Source organism: Colobus angolensis, unplaced genomic scaffold (genome assembly GCF_000951035.1).
Source record: "Colobus angolensis palliatus isolate OR3802 unplaced genomic scaffold, Cang.pa_1.0 Scaffold64, whole genome shotgun sequence".
Classification (NCBI taxonomy): domain Eukaryota; kingdom Metazoa; phylum Chordata; class Mammalia; order Primates; family Cercopithecidae; genus Colobus; species Colobus angolensis.
In genome coordinates this window covers 1,352,375-1,362,398 of record NW_012120043.1, presented here as the reverse complement: position 1 = coordinate 1,362,398, position 10,024 = coordinate 1,352,375, and the positions used below count along the sequence as shown (strand labels likewise).

The 10,024-nt window shown below is 57.7% G+C and overlaps 2 protein-coding genes across 6 annotated transcripts in view; both read left to right on the top strand.

Annotated features, from left to right (window-relative positions):
- The window catches only part of PCSK4 (proprotein convertase subtilisin/kexin type 4), a 9,620-nt gene extending 4,044 nt beyond the window's left edge, over positions 1 to 5,576 (top strand). The window contains exons 9-15 of the mRNA XM_011964107.1: positions 2,898 to 2,998; positions 3,077 to 3,180; positions 3,251 to 3,368; positions 3,555 to 3,734; positions 3,997 to 4,121; positions 4,537 to 4,659; positions 4,805 to 5,576. Coding sequence (XP_011819497.1) covers positions 2,898 to 2,998; positions 3,077 to 3,180; positions 3,251 to 3,368; positions 3,555 to 3,734; positions 3,997 to 4,121; positions 4,537 to 4,659; positions 4,805 to 5,187 — 1,134 coding nt within the window. The 3' untranslated portion in view covers positions 5,188 to 5,576. The remainder of the gene's footprint in view (positions 1 to 2,897; positions 2,999 to 3,076; positions 3,181 to 3,250; positions 3,369 to 3,554; positions 3,735 to 3,996; positions 4,122 to 4,536; positions 4,660 to 4,804) is intronic.
- A 3,205-nt stretch (positions 5,577 to 8,781) lies between these two features.
- Positions 8,782 to 10,024, top strand: part of LOC105527624 (chromosome unknown open reading frame, human C19orf25) — a 5,756-nt gene continuing 4,513 nt past the window's right edge. For 2 of the 5 annotated variants that reach the window (XM_011964027.1, XM_011964023.1), the window contains exons 1-2: positions 8,782 to 9,167; positions 9,403 to 9,534. In XM_011964027.1, the coding sequence (XP_011819417.1) occupies positions 9,405 to 9,534 (130 nt within the window). In that variant the 5' untranslated portion in view covers positions 8,782 to 9,167; positions 9,403 to 9,404. Of the gene's footprint in view, positions 9,221 to 9,318; positions 9,535 to 10,024 lie in introns of those variants that run through there. The other 3 variants (XM_011964024.1, XM_011964026.1, XM_011964025.1) reach the window with 3 other exon arrangements.

Below are 10,024 nucleotides of genomic sequence, written 5' to 3'. Positions count from 1 at the left end.
TCCCAGCTACTCAGGAGGCTGAGACAGGAGAACTGCTTGAACCCAGGAGACAGAGGTTGCAGGGAGCCGAGATTGTGCCATTGCACTCTATTTTAGGCCACAGAGCGAGACCCTGTCTCAACAAAAAACAAAAACAAAAACAAATCCAGATGGATGCAACAGCTCACTTTGGGAGGCCAAAGTGGGAGAATCACTTCAGCCCAGGATTTCTTTCTGTTTGTTTTTGAGACAGAGTCTCACTCTGTCGCCCAGGCTGGAGTGCAGGGGCGTGATCTCGGCGCACTGCAACCTCCACCTCCCGGGTTCAAGCGATTCTCATGCCTCAGCCTCTTGAGTAGCTGGGAGTACAGATATGTGCCACCACGCCCAGCTGGTTTCTTTTTGTATTATTAGTAGAGAAGGGGTTTCACCATGTTGGCCAGGCTGGTCTCAAACTCCTGACCTCAAGTGATCTGTCCACCTCAGCCTCCCAAAGTTCTGGGATTACAGACGTGAACCACCGTGATCAGCGAGCCCAGGGGTTTGAGACCAGCCTGGGCACCATAGTGAGACCCCATCTCTACAAAAAAATTAAAAAGTTAGTCTGGGATTGATGGCACACATCTGTGGTCCTAGCTACTCGGGAGGCTGTGGTGGGAGGATTGTTCGAGCCCAGGAGGTCAAGGCTGCAGTGAGCTATGATCTCACCACTGCACTCCACCTGGACAGCGGAGCAAGACCTTGTCTTAAGAAAATAAATACATAGATGAAACCCAAATCCAACCCCACCAGTCCAGTCACAGCCCTCCTGGTGGCCCACCAGGGTTCTTGGATGAAACCAGCTCCTGGGCCCCAGCCACCTCTGTGCCCTGTCTCAGCCCCTTGCAAGAAGGTTCCCCCTCATTTCTCCAGGCCCCTCCTGCCTCAAATTCTCCTTGGGGAGGCCCCTGTGCCCGATCTCTGCCCCTCTTCTGCCCTTGCTGACTCTTCCTTCAGACCCCCCACCCGGGGCCACTGCCTCTAGGAAGTCCCCCAGGCCTTTCCCCATCTCATACACTCGCCTCCCAGTGTTTGAGAGTCCCTGAGGCAGTGATGAGCTCCCCTGCAGGGCTCCTCAGGGCAGAACCAGGAGGGCCTGGGTCGTCTCTCAGGCGCCGGGGCCAGATACATAGCAAGTGCTTCCCTGAACACCTCCAAACCCAGGCGAGTTTCCTGCCAGGGCTGCCCTGTGGTCCTACTGCTGCCGCCCCATCGCTGACCTGCACATGTCTCAGGCAGGGCTGGCTTCCGGGCACATGACCCAGCAGGTACCTTTTAAGCTCAATCTTTAGTATTTTTCTTTCTTTTTGTTTTTTTTTTTTTTTTGAGCGGCGTCTCGCTGTCGCCCAGGCTGGAGTGCAGCGGCCCCATCTCGGCTCGTTGCAAGCTCCACCTCCTGGGTTCACGCCATTCTCCTGCCTCAGTCTCCTGAGTAGCTGGGTCTACAGGCGCCCGCCACCTCACCCGGCTAGTTTTTTGTACTTTTTAGTAGAGACAGGGTTTCACCGTGTTCGCCAGGATAGTCTCGATCTCCGGACCTTGTGATCCGCCCATCTTGGCCTCCTGAAATGCCGGGATTACAGGCTTGAGCCACCACGCCTGGCCCCGGCTAACTTTTTGTATTTTTAGCAGAGACAGGGTTTTGCCATGTTAGTCAGGATGGTCTTGATCTCCTGACCTCGTGATCCACCTGCCTCGGCCTCCCAAAGTGCTGGGATTACAGGTGTGAGCCACTGCGCCTGGCTCTTTCTTTTTTCTTTTGAGATGGAGTCTTGCTCTGTTGCCCAGACTGGGCGCAACAGAGTGAAGTGGCATGATCTCGGCTCACTGCAATCTCCGCCTGCCAGGCTCAAGCGATTGTTATGCCTCAGCCTCCTGAGCAGCTGAGACCACAAGCATGCCACTATGTCCTGCTAATTTCTTTTGTATATTTTGTAGAGACAGCGTTTCACCATGTTGGCTAGGCTGGTCTCCAACTCCTGAGCTCAAGCAATCCACCAGCCTCAGCCTCCCAAAGTGCCAGGATTAGCAGGCCACACCACCATGTCTAGTTATTTTTTTTTATTTTCAGTAGAGATGGGGTTTCACCATATTGGCCAGGCTCTTAGTACTTTTTGAGCATAGTCCTTGTTACTTCTTTCTGAACTCAGTCCTTGGAGTCCTTGGTATCTTTTTTTTTTTTTTTTAACTTTTTTGAGACAGAGTCTCACTCTGTCACCCAGGTTGGAGTGCAGTGGTGCCCCCAGTGGTGCCCCCAGGCTCAAGCGATCCCCCTACCTCAGCCTCCTGAGTTGCTGGGATTACAGGTGCCCACCACCACACCCAGCTAATTCTTGTATTTTTCTTGTGGAGACGGGGTTTCACCATGTTGCCACAAGCTGGTCTCAAACTCCTGAGCTCAAACAATCTGCCCGCCTCAGCCTCCCAAAGTGTTGGGACTACAGGTGTGAGCCACTGTGTGGCCAGTCCTTAGTACTTTTTGACCTCAGTTCTTGGTACTATTTTTTATTTTTTTGAGATGGAGTCTTGCCGTGTTGCCCAGGCTGGAGTGCAATGGTGTGATCTTGACTCATTGCAACCTCCGCCTCCTAGGTTCAAGCGATTCTCCTGCCTCAGCCTCCCGAGTAGCTGGAATTACAGGCGCCTACCACCATGTCTGGGTAATTTTTTTTGTATTTTTAGTAGAGACAAGGTTTCACCATGTTGACCAGGCTGGTCTCGAACTCCTGACCTCCGGTGATCCACCCACCTCGTCCTCCCAAAGTGCTGGGATGACAGGCCTGAGCCACCGCGCCCGCCCAGTCCTTGGTACTTTTTGAAGAAGGGCTGTATTGTCACCTGTGCACGGTTCCCCGAGTCCCGCCCCCCTCTGCCCTCAGGTCACCACGGACCTGCATCACCAGTGCACGGACCAGCACACGGGCACCTCGGCCTCAGCCCCACTGGCGGCCGGCATGATCGCGCTAGCGCTGGAGGCCAAGTAGGTGATTGCGGGGCCCCGCCCCCCGCCCTCGCCCCGAGGCGCAGTCCCCGGCTCACCCGCCCCCGCCCGCCGCAGCCCGTTCCTGACGTGGAGAGACATGCAGCACCTGGTGGTCCGCGCGTCCAAGCCGGCGCACCTGCAGGCCGAGGACTGGAGGACCAACGGCGTAGGGCGCCAAGGTGCGGCGGGGCCGGGCGGGGGCGGAGACCCCGGGCCCACAGGGCGAGTGACAGCCGCCCTTCCGCGCAGTGAGCCATCACTACGGCTACGGGCTGCTGGACGCCGGGCTGCTGGTGGACACCGGCCGCACCTGGCTGCCCACCCAGCCGCAGAGGAAATGTGCCGTCCGGGTCCAGACCCGCCCCATGTGAGACCCCTGCGTGCCCCTCCGCTATCACCGCTGGGGGTGTGGGGGACAGGCCTGAGGCCTCAGTTTACCCATCTGTAAAACGAGGGCTAGACCCCGTGACCTCTGAGCCCCGACCTCGCCTGCTGGCCGCCCCCCCACCCCCCAGCAGGCCGCAGGAGGGTCCTCACCCCTCGACCCCCCCAGCCCCATCCTGCCGCTGATCTACATCAGGAAAAACGTATCTGCCTGCGCCGGCCGCCACAACTCCATCCGCTCGCTGGAGCACGTGCAGGCGCGGCTGACGCTGTCCTACAGCCGTCGCGGAGACCTGGAGATCTCACTCACCAGCCCCATGGGCACGCGCTCCACGCTCGTGGCCATACGGTGAGTGGCCCGCAGAGGGGAGGGGCGGCCTCACGCCCTGTGGGTAAACGCTGCCATCTACCCGGAGTGTTCTCACGGCGAGGGGCCAGGCCCACAGGAGTCACACGGCAGCCTAGTGGATGGGACCCCGAGTCACGCCCCCACCCACACCCAGAGGACGCCCGGCCACCAGCACGTGCCATCAGACACTTCGTGGGGCTCTGCGGGCTTCACAAAGCCATCCCTCTTGACACCCCCACCCCCACCCGCCCTTCTGTCGCAGACCCTTGGACGTCAGCACTGAAGGCTATAAAAACTGGGTCTTCATGTCCACCCACTTCTGGGATGAGAACCCACAAGGCGTGTGGACCCTGGGCCTGGAGAACAAGGGCTACTATTTCAACACGGGTGAGGGCGGGGCGGGACCGTGGTGGGCGGGGCAGGACTGTGGTGGGCGGGGCTTGGCTCTCCAACCTCCCCCCAGGGGCTCTGGAGTTAGCCTTGGTGACCCCACTGCACAAGGGGTTCCCAGGGGCCTTCTCCAAGAGAACATGCACACAGTAGGCGTGCAGTCACCCGGGAGATGGTGTGCAGTGACAGGCACACAGTAGGTGTGCAGTGACAGATGCACAGTAGGTGTGTTGTCACCCGGGAGATGTTGGTGTCCAGTGACAGGTGCACAGTAGGTGTGCAATTCCCTGAGACATGTGGACCAGTCTGGGGCCCCGGGTGGGAGCTGCAGGAGAGGGAGCCCGGGGACTACCAGGACCAGGCCTCCAAGAGCCTCCTCCTCCTCCCGTGCCCACCCGCGACCCCTGCCCAGGGATGTTGTACCGCTATACGCTGCTGCTCTATGGGACAGCTGAGGACATGACAGCGCGGCCTACAGGCCCCCAGGTGACCAGCAGCGCGTGTGTGCAGCGGGACACTGAGGGGCTGTGCCAGGGTGAGTGCCGGCGCTCTAGGGCCCACTGCTGGGAGGTGGCGGTGGCCACCGTGGGCAGCGTGCATGTGGCCCCGGGTGAGCGGGTGGTGGGCAACAGGCCGTGGGTAGTGAGCTCACGGGTCTTTGCATCCGTGTCCCTGAGCAGTATGTGACGGCCCCGCCTACATCCTGGGAGGGCTCTGCCTGGCCTACTGCCCCCCGCGGTTCTTCAACCACACAAGGCTGGTGACTGCCAGGCCTGGGCACACGGCGGCGCTCGCGCTGAGGGTCTGCTCCAGTTGCCACTCCTCCTGCTACACCTGCCGTGGCAGCTCCCTGAAGGACTGCACCTCCTGTCCCCCATCCTTCACACTGGACCAGCAGCAGGGCTCCTGCGTGGGACCCACCACCCCCGACAGCCGTCTCCAGCTTAGAGCTGCCGCCTGCCCCCAGCACCGCTGCCCAGCCTCAGCCATGGTGCTGGGCCTCCTGGCTATGACCCTCGGAGGCCCTGTCCTCTGCAGCATGTCCATGGACCTCCCACCATAGACCTGGCTCTCCCGTGCCAGGGCCACGCCCACCAAACCCCAGGTCCGGCTGCCAGCTGGAACCCGAGTTGTCAGCTCAGAAAGTGACCTTGTCCCTGCCTGGTTCCCTGACAGGCCCTGTTGCCCTGCTGCCTCCCCAGGCTAGCCCAGAGGAGCAAGCACCAGCCCCCGACGCCTGGCCTGCCAGGCGTGGGCCCCATGGAACCCCGCAGCCTAGGGGGAAGAGAGAGAAGTCTCCTATGCATTTTGGGTTTGGGTGGGAGTGGGCTGGGGGGAGAGGCTGGAGCACCCCAAAAGCCAGGGGAAAGTGGGGGGAGAGAAACGTGACACTGTCCGTCTTGGGCACCGCGTCCAACCCCAGAGTTTGCGAATAAAGGTTGCTAGAAGGTGTTTAGTCTGTCGCCTCCTCTAAAGCAGGGTGGGCCCGAGGCCCCAGGGCTTGGGTGGTTTCTGCTTGGGGTCCCTGGACATCAGCCCATGGAGAATGCAGCCGGCCATGGAGAAGGAGTTCGCCCAGGCCCAGGGACCCCAGGCAGTGGGAGCAGCAGGGAGCAGCCGGGGATCGGCAGTAATGTCTAACCCCAGAAAATGGCTCACCATGGCCAAGAATCCTCTTCTGCTGTGGTTCCTTTTTGTTGTTGTTTGTTTTGAGACAGGGTCTCCGTACGTTGACCAGGCTAGAGTACAGTGGCGCGATTGTAGCTCACTGCAGCCTTGAACCCTGGCCTCAAGCAATCTTCCCTCCTTGGCCTCCCAAAGTTCTGGGATTATAGGCATTAACCACCGTGCCTGGCCCTTTCCTTCCTCCCTCCCTCCCTTCGTTCCTTCTTTCCTTCCTTTGTTCCTTCCTCCCTTCCTTCCCTTCTTTCCTTTCTTCCTTTCCTCTTTCTTTCCTTTCTTCCTTTTATTTTCTTTATTTTTCTTTCTCTTCCTTCCATTCTTCCTTCCCTTTCCTTTCTTTCCTTTTTCTTTCTCTTTCTTTTCTGCCTTTTCTTCCTTTCTTCTCCTTGTTTCCTTCCTTCCTCCCTTCCTTCCTTCCTTTCCTCTTTCCCTTTCTTTGTTTCTTTCCTTTTTCTTTTTTCTTTTTCTTTCTCTCTCTCTCCTTCCTTCCATTCTTTCTTCCTTCTCTTCTCTTTCCTTTTCTTTCCTTCTTTTCTCTCTCCCTTTTCTTCCTTCCTTTCTTCTCCTTCCTTTCCTCCCTTTTCTTTCCTTTTTTCTTTTTTTTCTTTCCTTCCTTCCTTCCCTTTTCTTCTCCTTCCTTCCTTCTTGTCTCTCTTCCTCCCTCCCTCCCTTCCTTCCTTTTTCTCTCAACAATTTCTTTGATATCAAACTAGTTAAGTAAGCCCTGTCTGTGGGAGCCACTGCTATTCTGAGAACATTTTAATTTTATTTTATTTTTTATTTTCAGATGGAGTTTCGCTCTTGTTGCCCAGGCTGGGGTACAACGGCACTATCTTGGCTCACCGCAACCTCCGCCTCTCGGTTCAAGCAATTCTCCTGCCTCAGCCTCCTAAGTAGCTGGGATTACAGGCATGCGCCACCATGCCAGGCTAATTTTGTATTTTTAGTAGAGATGGCGTTTCTCTATGTTGGTCAGGCTGGTCTCAAACTCCTGACCTTAGGTGATCCGCCCACCTTGGCCTCCCAAAGTACTGAGATTACAGGTGTGAGCCACCATGCCCAGTCTTTTATTTTAATTTATCTTAAATTATGTAGATGAAGTCTCACTTTGTTGCTCAGGCTGGTCTTAAATTCCTGAGCTCAATCAATCCCCCTCCCCCACTGCCTCAGTGTGACCCCATTTCTGTGAAATGTCCAGGACAGGTCAATCCACAGAGATGGGAATGGGATGCGTGGGTGCCAGGGGCTGGGAAGAGAGGAGATGGGGAGCGATGGCTGATGGAGGCTCTGGAATTAGGGGTGAGGGTTGCACAACTCTACACAAAAAACCATCAGGTGCGGTGGCTCATGCCTGTGATCCCAGCACTTTGGGAGGCTGAGAGGGGCAGATCACGGGGTTGAGAGATCAAGACCATCCTGGCCAACATGGTGAAACCCCGTCTCTACTAAAAACACAAAAATTAGCCAGGCGTGGTGATTCACCCCTGTAGTCCCAGCTACTGGGGAGGCTGAGGAAGGAGAATCGCTGGAACCCGGGAGGCAGCAGTTGCAGTGAGCTGAGATCGAGCCACTGCACTCCAGCCTGGCGACAGAGCAAGACTCCATCAAAAACAAAAAACAAAACAAAAAAAATTCTAAACCATTGAGCCATTGAGCTTACGCTTTATTTATTTTTTCTTATTTGTTTACTTTTTGAGACAGAGTCTTGCTTTGTTGCCCAGGCTGGAGTGCAGTGGCCGGATCTTGGCTGCAAGCTCTGCCTCCCGGGTTCACGCCACTGTCCCACGTCAGCCCACCGAGTAGCTGGGACTACAGGCGACCACCACCACACCCGGCTAATTTTTCTTTTTCTTTTTTGTATGATTAGTAGAGACGAAGTTTCGCCGTGTTAGCCAGGATGGTCTCGATCTCCTGACCTCGTGATCCGCCGGCCTCGGCCTCCCAAGGTGCTGGGATTATAGGCATGAGCCACCGTGCCCGGCCTAATTTTTGTATTTTTAGTAGAGACGGAGTTTCACCATGTTAGTCAGGCTGGTCTCAAACTGGCCTCCAGTGATCTGCCCGCCTCAGCCTCCCAAAGTGCTGGGATTCCAGGCGTGAGCCACCACTTCCAGGCTGAACTTACAGTTTAAACAGGCGAATTTGGCCGGGCGGAATTTGGTGGCTCACGCCTGTAATCCCAGCACTTTGGGAGGCTGAGACGGGCGGATCACAAGGTCAGGAGATTGAGACCATCCTGGCTAACACGGTGAAACCCCGTCTCTACTAAAAAATACAAAAAACTAGCCGGGCGAGGTGGCGGGCGCCTGTAGTCCCAGCTACTCGGGAGGCTGAGGCAGGAGAATGGCTTGAACCCGGGAGGCAGAGGTTGCAGTGAGCTGAGATCCTGCCACTGCACTCCAGCCTGGACACAGCGAGACTCCATCTTTAAAAAAAAAACAAAACAAGGCCGGGCGCGGTGGCTCATGCCTGTAATCCCAGCACTTTGGGAGGCTGAGACGGGCGGATCACAAGGTCAGGAGATTGAGACCATCCTGGCTAACACGGTGAAACCCCGTCTCTACTAAAATACAGAAAAAAAACCTAGTCGGGCGAGGTGGCGGGCGCCTGTAGTCCCAGCTACTCGGGAGGCTGAGGCAGGAGAATGGCGTGAACCCGGGAGGCGGAGCTTGCAGTGAGCTGAGATCCGGCCACTGCACTCCAGCCTGGGTGACAGAGCGAGACTCCATCTCAAAAAAAAAAAAACCCGAAATAAAGAGGCGAATTTATGGTATGTACATTGCATCTCAGTAAAGCTCTTGAGACAGGAAAAGGGCCGTCTGCTCTTTCTGCCTTCCCAGACATCAGCGGAGGGGAAAAGGTGACCTCTAGCACCGCCCTCGAGGCGGGAGGACCCGCTTTGGCTGGAAGTGGAGGCGCCGCGGCCGCCCCCGCTGCGTCCTGGCAACCTAGGTGAGATACCTGCAGCCAACATCACCGAGTGCTGGTGCACCACCAGGCCCCTTTAGGTGGCCAGCGACTTTGTGCTCCCGACAGCCACGTGGGTGGCAAGTCCCCTGGTTGGCGTGTCCCGCTTTTCAGAAAGACGAGCCTCGGATGCCTTTCTACCCAGCCAGTGGAGCCTGGACTCGAACTCGCCCTCGTCCCAGTGCGTCCAGGCTCGGGTTCGACCGAGAGGCTGAGATCCGATTCTCAAGGGCACGGTCACTTTAAGAAGGGGCGGAGCCCCGCGATGAGCGGCGGGCCGGCGCGAGTAGAGGCCGGAAGCGTTTGTGACGTGATCGGGGGACGGGGCGGTGCTCCGACCGGAAGCGGAGGTGGTTGCATCGCCGACACTCGGGGTTCGGGTTCCGAGCCCAGGTAGGTGGGGAGAGGCTGGTGACTGGGGTTACCGCGGGGAAACTGAGGCAGAGGTTAAGCCAGACCCTGAAGCCTTGGCCACCATGTTGTTGGGCGGAGGGAAGGTCAGGGCCTGGGGAGAACCCAGAGAGGCGGGACAGGGCGAGCTTACTACGAGTTCGCTGGGCTGGAGGAGCGGCCCGGGCAAAGGCGGAGAGGTGGACGCCCGGGTCAGCGCTCCCTTCCCCGCCTGCAGAGATGGGCTCCAAGACCAAGAAGCGCGTGCTGCTGCCCACCCGCCCAGCGCCCCCCACGGTGGAGCAGATCCTGGAGGATGTGCGAGGGGCGCCGGCAGAGGACCCAGTGTTCACCACCCTGGCCCCGGAAGGTAGGGGGAGACCTGTCCCGGGGAAAGGCGGACCTGAGACCCCGACAGCAAGGGGGACGGGAGAGAAGCGCACCCCCTAACTCCTGACCCCACGCCCTGGGAATCCCAGTAACATGGGCACGGTCCGTATCCTTTCCTAGCCTCCCTCTGTAGAGTGGGACCGATTTTCGGAGGGTTCTTCAGGCAGGGGAGGAGGCCGGGCGCTGTGGTTCAGGTCTGTAAGCCCAGCACTTTCGGAGGACGAGGCGGGAGGATCGCTTGAGCCCAGGAATTCGAGACCAGCCTGGCCAACATGGTGAAACCCCGTCTCTGCTAAAAATGCAAAAAAAGAAAAAAAATGTTAGCTGGGCATAGTGGCAGGCGCCTGTAATCCCAGCTACTCGGGAGGCGGAGGCAGGAGAATCGCTTGAACCCGGGAGGCGGAGTTTGCAGTGAGCCGAGATTGCTCCACTGCACTCCAGCCCAGGCTACAGTGGGAGACCCCATCTCA